Source organism: Sinohyriopsis cumingii, chromosome 2, assembly GCF_028554795.1.
Source record: "Sinohyriopsis cumingii isolate HCF-2022 chromosome 2, ASM2855479v2, whole genome shotgun sequence".
NCBI lineage: Eukaryota > Metazoa > Mollusca > Bivalvia > Unionida > Unionidae > Sinohyriopsis > Sinohyriopsis cumingii.
In genome coordinates, this window is record NC_142962.1 from 126,096,608 (window position 1) to 126,116,826 (window position 20,219).

Here is a 20,219-nt window from a genome sequence, read left to right on the forward strand (position 1 = left end):
TCTATTAAGTACAGATTATTGACCAAATTATATACATCCTTTGATCTTTCCTAAGCTGACTTGTAAGTCTTGTCACATGTGTGAACATAGGTGTCACTTTTTGGCAATAGCACCAGCATCCTGTTTGCATTTTCTCTCATGTGAAAGCATGGTGAGACATAGGTGTCACCTTTGTCATGAGCATTACAATTCTATTTTAAAGTTTGGTATTACAACTTTTGCCTTTTAACAGAAGAATATTGTGAATTCAATACTCCTTATGGGGGTAACAGTTTTCATCGATTTTGTGATGCTATGAACTATGATTTGAAGGACCCAAGAAATAACTTCCTTCTATGTGAACCATGTGATAGAGTCCCCAATTCATGAATCAGATCAAGACTAAAGTGTCACTTTTTGCAAGGCCATGAAAATTGATACTACTCAAATTAAGTTTAATTCACGGTAAATTATTGCATGTGTTTTTAGGTCAGACATTTTAATCTGCAGAACCTTGTCTTATAAAGCATAAAACATCTGTACTCAATGTAAGTGGAGTCTAGCTGCAAACAACATGGACCCTGATCTGAAATTACGTGATGCACTGGCAGAGAAGGCTTACATTGTTTGTTTTACTGATTACAACTAAAAATCTGCAGATTTTGATCTGTGCAGTTTGCAGTTGGACTCGAATTATGAGTATATATAGGAGTTTGATATTCATTAGGCATATGTAGCTATGATTTCTTAAGCATTATTTACTTTCAGTGTACATGTGCCTTTGCCACGTTTTCTTTGGATGCTTGATTTGGTGAATAGTTAAGAAAAACAGTCCCTATGGTCTTAAATGTTTCTATGCAAAAGTATAAATGTTTATGTCTATAAAGTAGAATTAGCCTTCACTGTATTCACTTGATTAAAATTTCCTATCATTTTTGTGCTTGGCCGAGGGTGTCAGGGGGAGAATAATTGCAAATCCTAATGGGTTACCCTCTTGAAATAAAGAATTATTTGTTATTATTATTATTATTATTGTTATTATTATTATTATTATACCCATTTTCACCTCCAGTTGGTAATTAAAAACTGTACTTAAATGCATTGCTGTTTACAGCTTCATAATGAATTTTATGTAAATCTTGTCATATTTGCAGGTTATGATAACCAAAAAGCATGCCATGTGGCCTTGAAAGTAGTCCGAAAGTTCTTGACCGAGAATGCAGATTCAGTGAGTTACCTAAATCTTTCAAGTTTGTCAGCTTTTTAATGTCCTACATGCACAAGCATGGGCAAGATATGAGAGTTATTCTCGTTGCTTCAACAGAAGGAAAGGTAGCCATTTTTTGTAGATTTTATTTTAATGATTTTATCATGCAAAAAATATTTGTTTAGATACTGTTTAAATTATGTTTAGTTTGAATACTGAAATATTAAATTTTAATACGCTGCAACTTTTATAGATGGACAGGGCATATTTTTTAATCCAGATCAATGGCTTGGTTGGTCAATTGGTTTTTAATGGCATTTTTAACTCATTATTACCTATATCATATCAAGGGAATGGGAGCATATTGCCTTCCCAATTACACACGGGGGTAGCCTACCCTGGCTGGCCTGGGTGGGTGGGTATTGAACCAGTAACCCTTGGATTACATGTCTGAAGCTCTACCACCTGAGCTACTACTTGCCAAATGTAATTGGACACCAGAAGAATTGGAACACACTAAATTATACAGAGCAATTTTTGATGATCTACAAGCTTTGGGACACTTAAATTTAAATATTTATTCAGTTATTTAAACTATGAGACACGTTCTTCAGATATCCTTTTAAATATGAAACACCAATTTTCCTTTTTTACTTGTTTTTTTCTAATCAAATGGCACGACTTTTCTCAGTTATTCCCTTATGGCTAGTAGTACAGAGTCTGGTAAACAATCAAAGAATGTTTTCTAACAGCGTATGGTAAACAATCCAAGAATGTTTTCTAACAGAATCTGCTAAACAATCCAAGAATGGTTTGCTAAGCAGGTTCTCACATTTTGGCTGGGTGTATATCTGTCATTTTCAAATATCAGATGGTTAGTAATTAGGTTACTAAATAAAAGTAGGCTTGAGATCAGCCATTAAGCAGAATTTTTCTGTATTAATTTCATTGATTTAGTTTAATGTGAGTAATAAACTAGATGTAAAGGTCTTGTAGACTACCTTAGGTTAGGGTGGGGTGCTCCCAGTATTATCTTTAATTATTACAGAAGACCTACCCTGGCTCGTTTTTGTTAGAAATTGAAGTAGTGATAGAGATGCAAAGCTTCAAGCCCCAGTCAGCGATGCCGAGAGTTAAATTACTGATTACACAAAAGGTGAAATTCAAATAAACAATAAATTTAATGCCATTCAATAACAGGTAGTCCTTCCTCAAATGAAATTCAATATTCAAAACCCTATCAATTGTCTTTCACTCAACCAAGTGACAGCCTACTTCATCATCTGACTTAGTGTGATAGATTTTCCTCCTGTCCTGTGTTTCTACTCATCTGTAGTATTTCTTGACTGGTACCCAGTACCCCTTCAGTCCAATAACCATGTCCTTCACCCTTCCACTTCCTCCACTTCCGTTCTCTCCTTGTCTCCCAGAGACTCTGGACCAACTGTACCAGGGTATTTCCCTTCTCTGTCTCCTACAGCTCCTCCGGTCCCTAAAAGCTTCCTGTCCGAACACACACAAGGACATTAGTATATTCCTCTAGCTATTTAGTCTCACACTAAACAACAATCTATCATCAGATAAGCCATTACCTTCTTTGGTCACGCATTCGTGCACATTGAAATACCCATACTTTCAGGTAATGGTATACACGGTATCAACTGCTTATCATGCATATATCAATAGATTTCATCACATCAGTATATATAGATTCTCAATCTTATTATGCAGAACAATATCACATAATCAGATGCATTTCTGTACATTACACTTCTACAAAATGTACACAGATATCCACATATCCATGCGCTGATATATCCTTACACATTATACTCCTACAAAGTATACACAAATAGTCAAATACCCCTATTAACTAATGTTGCGCACTGCAACCATTATACAAAGTTATAATTCAATTCAGCATTTGCAGATCTAGAATATCACATGAATAAATGCACGAGGCTACTACGAATTAACCAAATAGTGAATTACAGTATTAATTCTTTACATAAACGTTGCTCATATCTCAAAATATGCATGTAGATCAAACACTACAAATGAATCAAACCCTACAAATGGTAATTCTATGTACTAACAATTCTAGTAATGAAGTATACATACTGCACATAATTAAAGTACAATTACCTTGCTGTAATAGATTCCAACAATTGAGCAAATGAGTCACTGACCTGTCCGAAGCTTTTGTAATTTCCAGAATAACAATGTTTCCCGCCAATTTCGAATGACGTCTTTTGTAATTTCCAGAATAACAATGTTTCCTGCCAATTTTGAATGACGTTGGAGTAGCTTATAACTTCCTTATGTAATTCCTGCAAGATGGTTTAGCGACTACTGACATTTAGTTTCAAGACATTTGATTTAAACTTGCGATTCCAATGGTGGCCACGCCTTGCTCCATTCCGAGTGGATGTCGATTCACCCATGGTCTACTTAATTAGCAGACATTGCCCCCTCCTTGGCAGTCTGTCAAGGTTGGATCTACGACCCCCATTTGATGTTCCCTTGAGCCCAACACCGGCAATTCATGCCACTTACCTGTGAATCGCACGCATCCAAATAAGGCGCCAGTAACAAGTTCACATGGCCATGTTATATACAACTGGCTTCCCAACCGTCCTTTTGATGTCGGCTTACACTCATAATATAAGCTGGCCGGCCAGCTGTGTACACATTGCTTTGACACTCATTGTTCGCAAGGGTGACACTCGCAACATTTATGAAGCGAATAATTAGCCTCAGGGTCTAGCATATACATGTTGCAATCTGGCTATTGTTCCTTACTTATAATATGACACTTGACATTAAGTACTTATTTTCTCATAAAGTAATACCTTCTAGATGCTTGATTTAGTATAACTATACAGCATTGACAGTCTCTGAGGCTTACCATAGGAATGAGCAGTTATTTTTGCTGTGTCACAGTCTCCGAGGCTTACCATAGCAATGAGCAGTTATTTTTGCTGTGTCACAGTCTCCGAGGCTTACCATAGCAATGAGCAGTTATTTTTGCTGTGTCACAGTCTCCAAGGCTTACCATAGCAATGAGCAGTTATTTTTGCTGTGTCACAGTCTCTGAGGCTTACCATAGCAATGAGCAGTTATTTTTGCTGCGTCACAGTCTTGTTCGTCATTTCTTATTCACTTAATACATGAAAAAAAATTTTTAAAATAATGGTTTCAGCCTAACAGTAGGGCCCAAATCCATCTAAGAAGAATGATACTGTGAAAATGGTCATTTATTTGCTGTTGTAAAACTTCATTGATATCCAGTAAAGCTTTATTAGCAAAAAATTGTGCATTTACAACAGGGGTTAAACAAATCTGAAAATTAATGGTTGACCCCGGGCAGCCAGGCTTGAAAATCTGGTTGACATTAAATTACTACAGTTTTCCCTAAGAATGCTATAATTAAAACTGTTCAGTGACTTTTGATTTGTGGTATTTGTATTTTTTTTATGCATATATGTGTTCTCTGAATATGTCTGTATTCATTTGTGTGTGACTATACAAGTATGAATCAGAAGAGAAAACCCAAGTAGAAATCTGCATAAAAACAATTCCGATTTATTTCTTCACAGCATTGTGTTTTGCTATTGAAATTTGATTAGATTTAAAAAAAAATAGTTCTAAACTAAATTCTAGTAAATCCTAATAAATAAAAGTCCAACACATGCTTCCATAAGAATTGTGACCCTAAAAAAATCCACAGGAACAATACAAAATTTCTATCATACATAATGCTATTACTTTAAAATTATCCTTAGTCCTGTAAATTGGACATGTGTTACGAGTCTTATGTTTTATGATAATCAACAGGAATGACAGTCTTCAATGGCTGCAGTACATGTAACTTATAGGGCACTGATGGAAAGGGTCACACAAGTCTACCCATTTGTTTGAACTATTTGTGAATAAGATAAAAGATAATCAAAGAATTCCTTATTTTCTTTTTCACAGTGTCTTGTTTTCCATCAACTCTCTGGTAATTGGGCCACCCCTGACCAGAACTTGAGCTTATACAATTACAGTTCACATTATTGTTAATCTGATACTGTTAATCCAGTGTCTTCACTCTCAGATGTTGTAAACTGTTTTTGTGGGATTATGATTTTTGGTTTTACAGTAGTTTTGTCCCCACAAACTAATATAGTGTGCACAAGAAGATGTGATTGGTTCATTGTTTAAATTTGCCATATTCCTTTAGTTAAAATCAGCCACTAGATAAAGTGTTACTTGGTCAACAGAAGCTGAAACCTGTGGATTATTATGGTCTCATAATGATAACAATCACCCAACATTCAACTAAGGGCCAATGTTTGTCACCGAAACTATATACTATGTAACTATATATTACATTTTGAACATTATCTTTTTGGGGTTTCTTGACTGAGCTTTCACATTGTGAAAAATACTTGCCCAGTATTAATTTTTAATTGTCCCGGTCTCTTAGGCAATGGCTTAAGTAAAACTTGGGGCAAGAACAAACAAGTAACTAAGTATAAGAGCAAAAATGATTTCAGTTGGCTCCACTTAAATGCATATCGCTTAATTGCATAGATTGCTTAAGTGCGTAGCGAAAGTATGGTCCCGTTTTTCCTTCATTACTATGCATAGTAATCAATATCGGACATATGCATGAATCGTTTAATTGCATACAATTTGCTGGTCTCAACCATTGACTTTATATGTTTTTGACCCCACTTAATGGTCAGTGGTTCTTTCCGGGGATTTCCTGTGTTCTTCCTCCACCATTAATACTGGCTGCCATGTATAGCCTATCTTGTGCTGAAAAATGGCGTTAAACCCTACAACAACAACAACAACAACACCACTTAATTGCATAAATATGGTCCAGACATCTAAAGTAGAGGTCAGTGCTGTATACGTTCAGACTTCTATCCCAAAGATCGTAGAAAATTGTAGACTGGTGCCTCAGCCAACCTATGTGCTCATCAGCTAAGGCATTATTAATGCCAGTGCACTGGCTCTAGAGCTAGAAATTATTGCCAGCAGGCAGTGGCCAGATGACTACCTGATGAGTCATTAGTCACAGTAATCTCAGTGGTTAGCACAAATTCCTAGTTGGCTGGCAGCCTAGTCCTAACCCCACATCGGATCAAGTTTCTTGTACAACTCCTGAAGAAAGCAATGTAAATTCAACCCATTGAGCAAATCTAAAATGGCTAAGCGCACATGTAAGACGTTATCATTGGTGGATCGTGTGGAAGTGATAAAGAAGTTAGATCAAAAAGAAAGTCAGTCATCGATTGCACAGTTGTTTGGTGTTAACCAAAGTGCGATATCGAGAATTCAGAAAAATAAGGAAAAGATTCTTGAAGAGTGGCAGATTAAAGAAAAAACAGATGCTGATATCTGTTCAAATGTCCAGCAAGAAGAAAAGGATTCCGATCCAGAGGATGTGGAGGAGTCTACCAACAATTTGTCTGTCCTGCCACCAAACCTTGCTACTGCCATTAAAAGTCTGGAGACTATTAGAGCGTTTCTGGAAGCAAATGGGTGCAAATCGTATGACAGATTTTATAACTTGCAGACTATTGTCCACCAGCTTGGCTGCCCCAACTGTGTTCAAAAATCAAATACGGACTTTTTTAACAAGTAACTTGCAAACTTTTTGCAATGACTTTAATGTCTTTCTTTTTACGTAAACTTATTACTTTACTGGGAACTAATTTTAGTAGCAACCTGTATACTATTTTGTTCCAAAGAGCTATACACATGGTCAATAATAATTTCGGCAATAACAGTTTATAATGTTTGTCTGAATTTACATTTATTGTGGAATTAAATGTATACATAGATGTTCAATACACTGAAACACATTTATATAGCATATGACCTTTGTTTGTATGATTTTCCATTTTACAAGTACATGTACATTGTAAATATGCATGAATTCCACTTAAATGCATACTCCATTTTGTATGCATAGCTTGGGTCTGGTCCCAAGGTTATGCATATAAGCAGAGTTGACTGTATTAGCATTTGAGTCTGCCATGGCTAAGAGATGATTTTTTTGTTTCCCTTTAAATCAGTTAGCTTGCATATACATAAAGTTTTAGGTCATGACACACCATGGCAGCAGTTGCTATAACAGAAGCACTAGTTGTACCTACAGTGCTCTTTGTGAGTGTGTGCCAGTCTGGGTGGGTGTGTAATTTCCTTACAGATGGACAGCCAGTCAAAACAGAACAAGGAAAGTTTTATATTTATAATTTTTGGTCAGTAAGGATATTTATATAATTTCCTTATTAATTGAGCTTTGTTGCATATGGGTGGGGCAGAAGATTTAGGGCTTGAGTTAGTAAATTCTAGATTTCATCATTTATTTATTAGGAAAAGAGCACAAATGTTATTTTCTGTTGCAGTGCATATGAAATAATGTTATTTTACCAGTAACATTATTTAAAATTAGCCTGGCTTATTAGGTCTTGGTAGAACTAAAGACTTTTTGGGCTATGGTAAGAATTGAGGGTGTATCCTCTCACTGTTGAAGCCACCTGCTATCAAAAAGTGGGCAGCCACATGCACCTTGTTGGCCAAAAACCTGATTCCAACATGGAGATGAGTTTCTCTGCTAGTATCATAACCTTCAGCATACAACATGAAATCTTACATTCTTCACACTACTGTAAAGAATAAGGAAGAAACACAGATATCTTTATAATCTTTTACCTTACTTGTCTAAGACACAAGTTGTTTGATGGTCTGTCATCCAGCATATGTTGTGCCAGTTCATTAAGTTAACTAATTTTTCTAAAATTATTAATTTTGTATTTAACCAAACTTAGCATGTGGGTAAGTCTTGATATCCATGATATCAGGGTCAAGGTCAAACACCATGTTAAAGGCTTTTGTATTGCAGTTATCACGTGAATGTACTGACTAAAGCAATTAAGAAAATGTTTTGGTTACCGAAGTGTGATAGACTTTCTCAAGACTTTCTCAAGAATATCTTAGATGATTTCATTACTCTGCAGTTAAAAAAACAAATGGACAAATGAAATGGACTTATTGTGGATCCCCAGTAATTCCTTTGGCCAATTGAGTGTCAGTACCTTCAAAGGACTCTTGTTAAATCTTGCATGGGTAAAAATAGTATGAGACCAAATTACTATCCACTTGGGTTACTGCCATATGCACTTTAAAATAGTGAATCTAGCTCTGAGTTGATTTGCATTCGCTCTCATCTTCAGTAGCATGGTGCCTATATTTTCAAAATTAAACACAATGTGACCATATCAGGAAGAAATTTAGAATCTTGAAAATTTCACAATTTGTGTAACATTAGTGTCTTTGCTTGCTTTTTGAATTTCAGTAACATTTATATCTTCCAAGTGACAAATCTGATTTTGAGTTTTGAGCTTGATGCTAAAAGATCACTTGAAAAGTAGCCAGGCACTCTAGTGGTTTTTGTTGGATGCTAAAGATCACTAGAAAATGTTGCCAGACATATATTTTTTTTTTATCTATTTTCAGGTTGATAGAGTTATATTCTGCTTGTTCATGAAAAAAGATGTTGACTTGTATGAAGAAAATATGCAAATCTACTTCCCAGTTGAAACTACCGAGACCAGTAAGTTAGAAACTAATTGGTGTTTTAAAAAAATTTGGATTTGTGTGTGTGAGTATGATTTGGATTTTTAACTTAGCAGTTTATAGTGATGTTTAGCACTGGGTCATCATGCTGCAGACATTTTAATATTTGTCTTGATGTCACAGATATGTGTGTCAACTGTCTATCGATCTGAAGGATAAGATGCTTATAACTAAAATAATATTTTACTATAGTATTCACACACTTTTCTGTTGGTTAGTACCCCATTATGTAGTTTAAAAAGGAAAAGCATCAAGGATATAAAAAATGCACAAGACTTAGTCATTACATTCATCAATATATAATTTCTAATTCAATTGACGCCAGAGGTTCCCTAACACTGTCAGCTTAATGTCCTTACAAACCAAACAGAACATGTCAAGGTAAATAAGCAGACAGGCAGCTTGCTGTCCTTTCCTGATTTGTAGAACAGTCCATTTCCACACAAACTGCAGTGTCTAGTTTTAATATTTCTACAAAGTTGAATAAGTTCAATAAATAAAAAGAAATGATTGAGATTGTCAAAGACTATGAACAACTTCACATCATTTGCTTGAAAACATAGACACAGCCATGCAAATATGGTGACTGTGTTATTAAAGAAACTCAAGTTTAATTAGAAAAGCCAACAATTTGACAGTGTTTGGGACTCCCTGGAGACAGCCAGCTTAGAAATTATAAATTGTTCAATGAAATGTCTAAGTTTTGTCCATTTGTTTAAATATATTAGCTGCCTTTGGTTTTTAAAATCAATAACGTGTTAGAAACAAATGGGAGTGTGAATACTACAACTAGTTGCATTTATATTGTACACTTAAGTGGAAGATTTTTTAAAGTAACTATATATATATATATATATATATATATATACACGCAAACAGATTAAAATACATCTAATGCAACCACCAGCAGACTTTTAAAAAGTGTATGAGATATGTATAGATTGACTGATGGATGGCTGTTTTTGGTATAGATAAGTTGATTGGATATCATTGTATTAGATAGCCATGCATGCCAACAGATGAAGAGATGGATTAATTGGTCAAGAGAAATATTGATAAAAAGCTCAACTATTAAGTTAAATTTGTTTATTTGTAACAGCAATGAATATATTTCATACATTGTGTTTAATACTTGCTGTTGCATTGACAATTGATATTAGGGTTGATTTCTTATTGCATACAAGATTCACTAACTTGGCTCATTGCATTGACAATAGATATTTGGGTTGATTTCTGATTGCATACAAGATTCGCTAACTTGGCTTATTGCATTGACAATTGATATTTGGGTTGATTTCTGATTCCTACAAGATTCAATAACTTGTCTGTTGCATTGATAATAGACATTTCCGTTGATTTCTGATTGCATACAGGATTCACTAACTTGGCTCATTGCATTGACAATTGATATTTTGGTTGATTTCTGATTCCTACAAGATTCAATAACTTGTCTGTTGCATTGATAATAGACATTTCCGTTGATTTCTGATTGCATACAAGATTCACTAACTTGGCTCATTGAATATTAAAAGACCCAAATGAGACATTAACCATGGGCACATGTTGAATGATATGAGTGATTGCTTTCATTTACTTTTTCACAAGTGATCATGTGGTATTGTTAATTTAATAATACATTTACGATCAATCGACTGTCTTTAATGGTCAGTTTTGCAGGGTAGAAAAGCACTGACGTCTTCAAAACATATGGAAATTAAAGCTCATAGTCTATAATGGAAGGTTGGTCCTAGTTCTAGGATTGCAAAACACAGGAATAGTGAAGGAAAGAGTCAGTTCATTTAATTTTTTTTATTATAGGAGTGTGGTCATCAGGTGGGGTTTAACTATATATATGTGCAAGCTTGTTCGCTTTATTAATTCTTACCATTTGAAAATGTCTCATACTGATGGGTCTGTAAATATATGGTAGGCAAATAGCAGATGTGAGATTGAATTAAAAAATATACAGAATTGCTGCTTTTGCCCAGGATACAATTTTGAACAGAATATTTTCTATGCTAAATTTGATTAAAAATTAAATTAAATTTGGTGTACAGCAAGTGTTGCAGAAAATGCAGGACACTGTGGTGATCTTATCAGCTATTACATTTATTTGTACTGTATCAAGTAGACCTCTCACTCGATATCGTGCACAACTGTGTTGAAAAACATAGACTACACTATAAGCTAGGGTGTATTAGTTACTGAGTGACCTCAAAAAAAGGTGGTACCATCCCCACAGGATGTCACGAAAACTGGCTGGGTGATTGGGTGGGTGGGTAAATAAGCTTTTAATGGCTGAATACTTCTTTTATAATTGCATTGGGATTAATTGTCAATAAAGACCTTTTCTAATGAAGTTTTTAAAAAAATGTAAATAACCATTACTTTCAAGATAGCCAACATCTGAAAGATCATTAACAGCATTATTCCAGCTGTTTCAACAACCACCACACATATACATTTATGATGATTACAATGTAACCAAATTAAAGGATAGAACTAAAACACGAATGTCACTTGAAAAAATCTTATTTCATTGGTATTTGTTTATCAAAGTGTTGCCACCAGTAGGCAGTAGTGACAATTTCATTGATCATAATTTCATTGAATGTTGCAAAGGTTGTTTGGAAAGAAAATTTAACACATTATGTGACTTTTTATTAAAATTAGAGAATTTCATAACATTGATTCAGATTTACAGGTACTAAGCATTGTTTTCACTGATAAAACAAGCGATACATGGAGGTTTGATTTACAAATTTTGAAAGTGATTTTCTTCATGTCATGAAATGGAGGCCAATATGGGGGATATTATCTGGTTAAAATAATGGGAACTACACCTGGCCACTTGTTATACACAGGTTCACAAGTTATCCAGATGAGAGTTATCTAGGAAGTGGTGTATGAGGTAATGTTTCATGGATAGACAGTTGCTTATTGTATTTACTTAATAACTGAACATTATATTCACTTACAATGCTGTCAGGCATTTCTGTGCACCTAAGGTTTCCATCTCCAATATTGAAGCAAAGCGCTTACCGAATTCGACCGATTGATGAAAATAAAATACTGCAGTGCTTACCATTTGAAAGAGGCAATTGTCACCAGAATATTCTGTTCAAAATAATATTAATTTTGGACACACGGGATACCACCCCTGTGTTTTCATGACTTGCGATATGTCAACCTAATCTGCGCACAGCTTTGAAAAGATGTAATGTTTATGCATTGGGCTATAGAAATGAAATACATTACTTTGGACTGTTTCTGTCAGCAATTCAGTCGAGTAGTTAGGTCAGGTTTAAAGCTAGTTTTACAAAATTTAACATAACAATGCCAATAAATGGCAAGAGATATTATGCAAACTAAACCGATCTTGTAACAAAATTAGTAAAGTTCAACATTTTATAAAAAATAAGCTATTATGTGGAAGAAACAATAATGAATAGGATGTAATGTGTTTTCAATGTCTTGTTTATGGGGAAGAATTACTAAAGAATTTAGGAACAGACTATACTCCGGGGAATTTCTTGAGAATGCTGTTCTAGTGGCAAGTTGACACATTGGGTAGCGGACCAAATTGTACATGTGGGACAACTTCTTGCAAAATTGGAAACTTGAATTAAGATGCAGAATTTTTTAAGGTATACATTTCCATCTTTTATATAATGTATTTATTTGTATAATTCTAAAAGATACATATTAAATAGGATTTTCTGGGTTACAGGTTCAAGGTCATGGAGTGGGTCTTCATGTTGACATTTAGAAATCACATTTTCTTATGCATTTCGAGTGGAAATGTGGGATATTTTTACACAGTTTACGAATACCACTTTTCTTAATTAAAGTATGATTGTTCTTTCTTGATACAAAATTGATTTTGACCCAAAATAACACGTGATCCAATGTTTACAGAAATGACGTATTGTTGCATAGAATTACCCAATGCACAGAATTGGCCGACATGATGGTATATATAACCTGTGGAAAGGTGTAAAGATTGTATACCTAAATGTGCCATCACACTGTGCCCCTGCAGTTGTTTCTACTTACAAATTTGTTTCTATATTATTCATCATGATCTGCAGGCACATTATATGACAGCAGGTCAGGGTCTCTCTGCTTGACACATTTATGTATATGTTATCATGAGAGAATAAATTGGTTTTACATAATGGCACTATTGCTTTTTATCAGATAAAGAAGAGATTAGCAGTGATGTGGAGATGAAGGAAACAAAATCAGGAATTGAATCCAAACTCAAGACTAAAGGTGCTTTTGCAGGGAAAGAAAGAGTCAAAGCTTCTGAATCAGAAGGTATGATCATGTAGAAAATACTGCCAAGTCAGTGTATAAAGACCACTTAAAAGATCATTTGGAATTGGTATGAAGGTAACATTATCTTATTATGAATGGGACCTTTGAAATTTGGTCTGTATACATAGTTTCTACATACAGGTAAAAAGTGCTTTTGTCTGAAAGGGACCATTGGAACTTGCTTTTCATACACTGGTGGTCTTGATATGATATGGAGATGATCACTAGAGCAGATATGACTATATATCTTTAATCTAGTTTGGAACTTCAGGACTCATCCCAACAGGGTTTTGAGGAGATAGATTTGAATAGATCTAAGGAAACATTGTCATAAGTGAGGTGTTATGAATGAAATACTTATTGATATCTACTCAGAAAAATATATTCTTTTATTATATGTATTTGAAGGCCGGAAATGTCGATTTGCTTGAATTTTAACCTATCTTCTTTGAATACATTCCCCAATTGCATTAACATTAAGAATATAAGCCAGATACCTCCCAAATGCAGTCCTGGTAAAAGACAAACATTCATTTTTTCTGTCCTTATCATATAGGCACAGGGCAGTAACTGTTGTCTGTTTTTAAGCTTCACTTCCAATTACAAAGAATGTATGGAATAAGCTTACCATTAATTAAAGCCTTTGTGTCTGAAATTCAGGCCATCCATTAAAACTTTGGATACATTTAGGCCCATATTAATTCATAAACAGTTAGTATACATTATCTGTCTTTAGTTCACTCACTCTGTTTATAATGGAAGTTAATTAGGAGATTATTTAATGAATTATTAACACATTGCTAATATATCTATTGTGTCAGTATGTTATCATTTTAGAATCATGTCTACTAAATTGCAGTAAATTCAGGAAATACAAACAAGGGAAGACAAGCAAGATTTGTGACTGGCATGTACAAAATATACCTCCTCTCCCTGTTGCAGCATGTACAATTTGTGGTCCAAGGACACCTGTCAGCCATTCTGCAAAATCTAGCAAAATCCAAAAGAGAAGAGGGGAAAACCATGCAAGACAAGTATTGATGTACTAATTATACATCTGATTATAGAATCACTTGTGAGTCTGGTGAGGGATGTTACAGGGTATCCACCATCACCACATAAAATCAGAAGGATGCCACCTTCCACAACTTTGACATCAGCAGATTTTGGGTAGATAATGCAGATATACTGCACTTGCAGTTAGATATGCCTGCCATTGAGCAACATATGCATTTACTAGTACAGGGAAAGGCAGTGCAGTTCCTGACTTAAGGCCAAATTTTACCTCTTGTTCCATTTTTTGCAGATAATTTGTATTCAATGGAGGATTGTTCCTCTATTTGGGGGGCAGCCCAATTTGTTTAAGTCCATCTGCAAGTCTGAGCCTGGCCTTTGGGACTGTAAGCAGGCTACATGTTATCTTTTTTTGATTCATTGGATCCAGTATGAAGTACCATCTGTCTTAGTGATAGATCCAACTATTTAACCAGACATGAAGGTGGTCAATCTTAGTGTGATATTTGTTCACATAGCCAAGCTGACAGTTACACACGCAGATTGGGATTGGGACAGTAGTGGAAAATCCTTCCATCCTGCTCTGTTTCTGGCATGACCAATACTGAAGCCAACCAGGCCAGCTTCTGCATGTCCAACAGCTTTGCTGACCATTCTCCTGGCTAACCAGTCATCTGACCAGGTGTGACAAAATAATCCCAGCAGAGCCAGCTTTTTCATATTTTCAGTACCTAACAGAGGGGCATTAACAGTGGGTTTTTTATTGGAACAATGGCTTTTCATCAGTGTTACTTCAGGGTTCCAGAGTGGCTGAGTGGTCTAAAGCACTCACGATTATGGATCAATACCATCTCACCTCTGTCTGCATGGGTTCGAGTCATAGGCTCGGCTAACATGGGTACATGAGAAAGCTTGCCAGTAGCTTCTTGTGGGTCGGTGGTTCTTCCCGGGGTTTTCCAAGGTTCTTCCTCCACCAGTTATACTGGCTGCCATGTATAGCCTATCATGTGGTGAAAAAGGGCGTTAAACCCTACAACAACAACAACAACTTCAGGTTATGGTTTATCCTGAAATGGAAGCAGATGAAGACCAAGAGGAACACACAGCGTTACTTCAGGGTATTGTTTAAGAGTGTGAAGATACTTTGATCAACAACCCATTTCTGATCCAACCATGGAGAGGATGGAGTTAGTTTTAAGGCTGTCATTAAAGAGATGTACTGGGTCTTGTGGCTTTATATCAGTTAACATCGACAGTGAAGAAGAATCTTCTTCTTTCCATCTGCTTCCTTGGACAGCTAAACTCAAGGAGATAAATTACTGGTTGTCCAAACATGTCCATGACACTGGGAATGCTGAAGCCTTCTTGTTGGAAAAGGCAAGATACCAGCCACTTTCTCATCCTGCTGGTACAATACACATTCCACGACTTACAATACTGAATTCTAGGCACTGGATAACAATACCATGGCAGTTAATATGTATGCCCGACCATTTTATTAGGTGGATAAGAATGTATTTCTTGCCACATTAAAGCTGGTTCAAAACATTGTCAACACATGTTTGATGCTGGATTTGGCCTCATTAGCAGTATTCCAAGCAGTGGAAAAATCAGCCTATAAACATGCTTGGAAGTCAGTGACCCAGATTGCTCTGGTCCTTATGTTGACTGCCTCTGTCACATCTTGGATTCATAATTTGTGATAAATATTTGCATGCCACATCACTAAAAGCACATCATACCCTGGCTTTCAGAATGACTCCATTTGGCTAACCATTGCAGTTTGGGGGAAAAATTAAAGAATTTCAGAGGCAGGCAGCTCAGGAATTGCTCCTCCAAATGGCCACTCCACCTGTATCCACATTTATGAACCCACCTACCATGCTACAATGTAGAGACAACAGGTAAGCCAGGGTAAAGGAATCTTTTACACTTCAAGGGTCATTAAGATGTTGACATGCCAACAGACAACAGCTGGAACAGTCTGGGAGGTAATCTTACAGGAGAGGTAAGAAACCAAGTTTCTCTACCCCAAGCCTACTGCTTTCCAATGCTGACTTACTTCCGCTACCTCCAGTAGACAGCCTTTTAATGGGCGCCAGACTTCTGCAGTTCTGATTATGTTGGATCAACGTATTAAGCCTAACTGAGAGATGACCCAAGTCAGTTTGGAGCAACACTGAATTTTGTTATTTTGTTTATCAAACCCCGTCTTGTTTCCTTCTCTCCCCTTGTAACAGATGTGCCATCAGATTGAGATAAGGTGTACTTACCACAACAGAGTTGGCCAATTCAGGTCCTTACCTGCAATCTAAATGTCAGCCACTGAGTCTTCACCAAAATTATGGATTGCATTGTCACACTGTTCCGATGGACATCCTCTATGACACCGGTGGCATAAATGGACAGTCTTCTTCAAAAACATGTGGTAAGTGATATCCTCCTCACAGGTCGAAAAAGACCCATCTCATTTAAATCGTCTCAGTTAAATATCTGGGGAAAATATGATTGCCACCTAACCCAGTGTTTTGTCCACCTCGGTATGTAGTTTATAACTAATATCAATCTCATGTCTTCCTCATGTCCACTTTCTACAGATTGTTGAACTCGTACAGTCCGTTTACAACAGAATATGGATTTCAGTGAGCGAGTTTTTGCAGCTCCTCAGGTTACTTAGTGCAGAAGTGGATCTGATTACATTGGGTTGCCTTTAAATGTGTCCACATAGGTGACCTTGCTGTCCCACTTTTTTGAGTTGACTTGACCAGAAGGTCAGTTTCACTAAATATGATCATTCCTGTGTCAGAGGCACAGCTATGGTTATCACATGAGAAAAATTTCCCATGAGAAACCACAACTGGACATAATGATATGGTTGGGGAGACCGCTTGCTGCCTGGCTTTGAGATGGCAAATGGCAACCAGGTGAATGGTTTCTTCACATCAACCTTCTAGAAAATCTTTCAGCAATGATGGACCGACCTGTGGAAGTCAGTTCTGTTTATGACAGACAACTCTGTAATATTGACTTACCTCCTCAAACATGGGCACCAAATCACTAGTCCTGTACATGCTGATTCGGCAGTTTCTTCATAGTGTTACCAGCTTCAGACTGACATGTGAATCAGACAGATTCCCAACAGACTCAATGTTCTGTCCAGGTAGGATCAGGTTATTCATATGGAATGATCCCCTTAGTTGTTGGGTTTTCATCAGATTTGTGTGGATTGGGGGCATAGAGAGGATGATTGACCTGTTTGCCATAAGGTGGAACCACAAGCTGCCAACTTCTTTCTTACTGGTCCTGGTCCCAGAAGCTTGGGCAGTGCATGTTATGTCAGTCAGTTGGGATGGGTTATGGACCTTTGCTTACCCCCCTCCCCCCCATCTTAGTACTGAAATAAATACAGAAAATACACAGAATTGCAAGATAATTCTGATAGCCCCTCTGAAATGGGCCAATTCCTGGGTCAGTGAACTACTTGAGCTAGTGATAGACTACCTAGGAAGATTACAGCCAAGTGGAATCTTCTCAAACCACCAAGGTCAGAGGTATATCATCCCTGCCCAGAACATCTCCTCCTTCACATTTGACTCTTGTCAGGACAGCCTTTCAAGAAAAAGAATTCAGATTGATTGTGTATTTTTGCCTACATGATGTTAACAGAGAAGACGAATTTTCATCTTTTAGTCTGGCTGGATTCGGAAGATGGCAGGTTTTTATTCCAAATGTGATCAGATAAGTATTCTCAGAGAAACATAATTTGCTTTTTATCAGTATCAATGCTGTTGTTGTTGTTGTTGTTGTAGGGTTTAACGCCATTTTTCAGCACACGATAGGCTATACATGGCGGCCAGTATTAATGGTGGAGGAAGAACCCGGGAAATCCCCGGAAAGAACCACGGACCCTCGAGAAGCTACTGGCAAGCTTTCTCACATATCCACATTGGCCGAATCCGAGACTCGAACCCATGCAGACAGAGGTGAGATGGCAGTGATCCGTAACGGAGAGCGCTTTAGACCACTCGGCCACTCGGGGCCCCAGTATCAATGCAGTTACCATGGTAGTTACAGAAGCTGAATTACTACTACTATCAATGAAAAGAAGTTCAGAAATATTTTAATATTTTAGGGCAGTAACTGTGTATGAAAGTTTCTCCTACATCTAATTCTTTAAACAGTGTATTTTATTTAATTAGTTGCTATTTTCATTAAAAAACTAAAAAAAAGTAATTTATGTTAACTCATTTCATGGATATCATGTACATTGTTGGGGTGGGTGTAGCATCACAGAATGGTTGGTTCCAACAACCTTCAGTGTGTTAAACCAGAGATTTTAGTCATTGTAAGTTTACATGTTATGACTTGCATTTTTAACTCACCTGACCATAAGGCCAACTGAGTTTATGGAAAGGTCCTTCATAAACTGTCATCCCTTTGCAGTTGTTATTTACAACTTCTTGAAAGTGCATGACCAGTCCACAAATTATTTTACAGAGAGCAAGGACATATTTCTGATCCAGTTTTAATCAGATTATGTATAGATTTACGTCATCAAGATCTCAGATGAGTTTACTAATTAGGATTTAATGCATATTAATGGGGTGCTCTTGCATCTGATCAGTTTTACCCCTCAGGAAGCCATATTTTTTGTCCAATTCTGATCAAACTTGGAATATATAAAAGCCTTGTACCTTCAGGATCTTGGACAAGGTCAGTAATGATTGAGATCTTTACAGATTATGGATATGATTTTATATCTGATTGGCTGGGCTTGTTACAACTGCAAGATCTATTTTGGAAATAGTTTTGATCAGACTGAATTTATTTGGATGAGTGCAGTAACTTATTAAATAGCTTGATATCTTCAAGATGCTGGATGATTTTTATTATGAGCAAGAACCAATGAATATTGATGAAGTTATCTTGCATCTGATCAGCTGAGTGTTTTTTACCACTCTTGCGACTACTTTTTAAAATTCAACTTGGTATATAGGCCTATATGATCAAGATCTTGGTTAAATGTGATTAGGAGCAAAATACATATGCTAATGATGTGATCTTGCATCTGATTGTCTGAGCTTGTTAACACTAGAGCACCTACATTTCTGAACAGATTTTGATCAAACTTGTTAAAGAGTCTATATTATCAACATGTTGGATGAGTTTGATTATAAATTCTTATACTGTATGGTTTATATTGCTTAAACAAGAACTGCTCCAGTGGCCTAGTGGTTAGTGCGTCTGTCTTTGATGCGGGAGGTCATGGGTTCAATCCCCAGCCGAGTCATGACAAAGACATAAAAATGGTACTAACAGCTGTCTCGCTTGGCACTCAGCATTAAGAGGTTAGTGTTAGGACTGGTCAGCCTGGTGTCAGGATAATGTGACAGGGTGGGATATCATGCTTCATGTCTGCAGCATGATGCCCCAGTGCTAGACATCACTATAAACTGCCACACTGCAGGCATCGTACTGATATGACTGAAAAATTGTTAAAGCTACGTTAAAAATCCAAATCACACACATACGCATGCTTAAACAAGATCTATGTATATTAATGAAGAAATCTGTTACTTGATTGACTGAGCTTGTTACTCTTCTGGAGACTAAATTCCAATCAGATTTCACTCCAACTTGGTGGTAAATAGGTTTATGTCATTTTTGTCATAGAGAGTTTCTTTAAAAAGTGAGTTGTGTTCATAATATCTGGTGCATAATTGATTGAGCTTGTTACTTCTCAGTATGTAGAGGCTATACAGTGTGACCCTACTATAACATGGTGGTTAGTTTTCATAAAACCCGACCATGTTATAGACTGAACTGTGTTATATCCAAGTCAGTTAGCTGAAGAAAATGATGCATGTACTGAAAAAATGGCCAGAAAGGGGTGTGTGTTTATATGTATAACGAAATCGGGTGTGCTTTGATTAAATAAAGACATACTAGCTGGAATACACTTATATATTGACAGCTTACATTTGTGCAGTACAGTCCATAATCTGTTAAGAACTGTACATGCATGTGACAACCCCTGAGTTTGAGTGTAGAGCACATGTTA

The 20,219-nt window shown here is 36.4% G+C and overlaps 1 protein-coding gene across 2 annotated transcripts in view; it reads left to right on the top strand.

Annotated features, from left to right (window-relative positions):
* Positions 1 to 20,219, top strand: part of LOC149805769 (uncharacterized) — a 125,757-nt gene that overhangs the window by 60,485 nt on the left and 45,053 nt on the right. For both annotated transcript variants that reach the window (XM_089950454.1, XM_089950453.1), the window contains exons 8-10: positions 1,134 to 1,207; positions 8,705 to 8,801; positions 13,025 to 13,144. In XM_089950454.1, the coding sequence (XP_089806580.1) occupies positions 1,134 to 1,207; positions 8,705 to 8,801; positions 13,025 to 13,144 (291 nt within the window). The remainder of the gene's footprint in view (positions 1 to 1,133; positions 1,208 to 8,704; positions 8,802 to 13,024; positions 13,145 to 20,219) is intronic.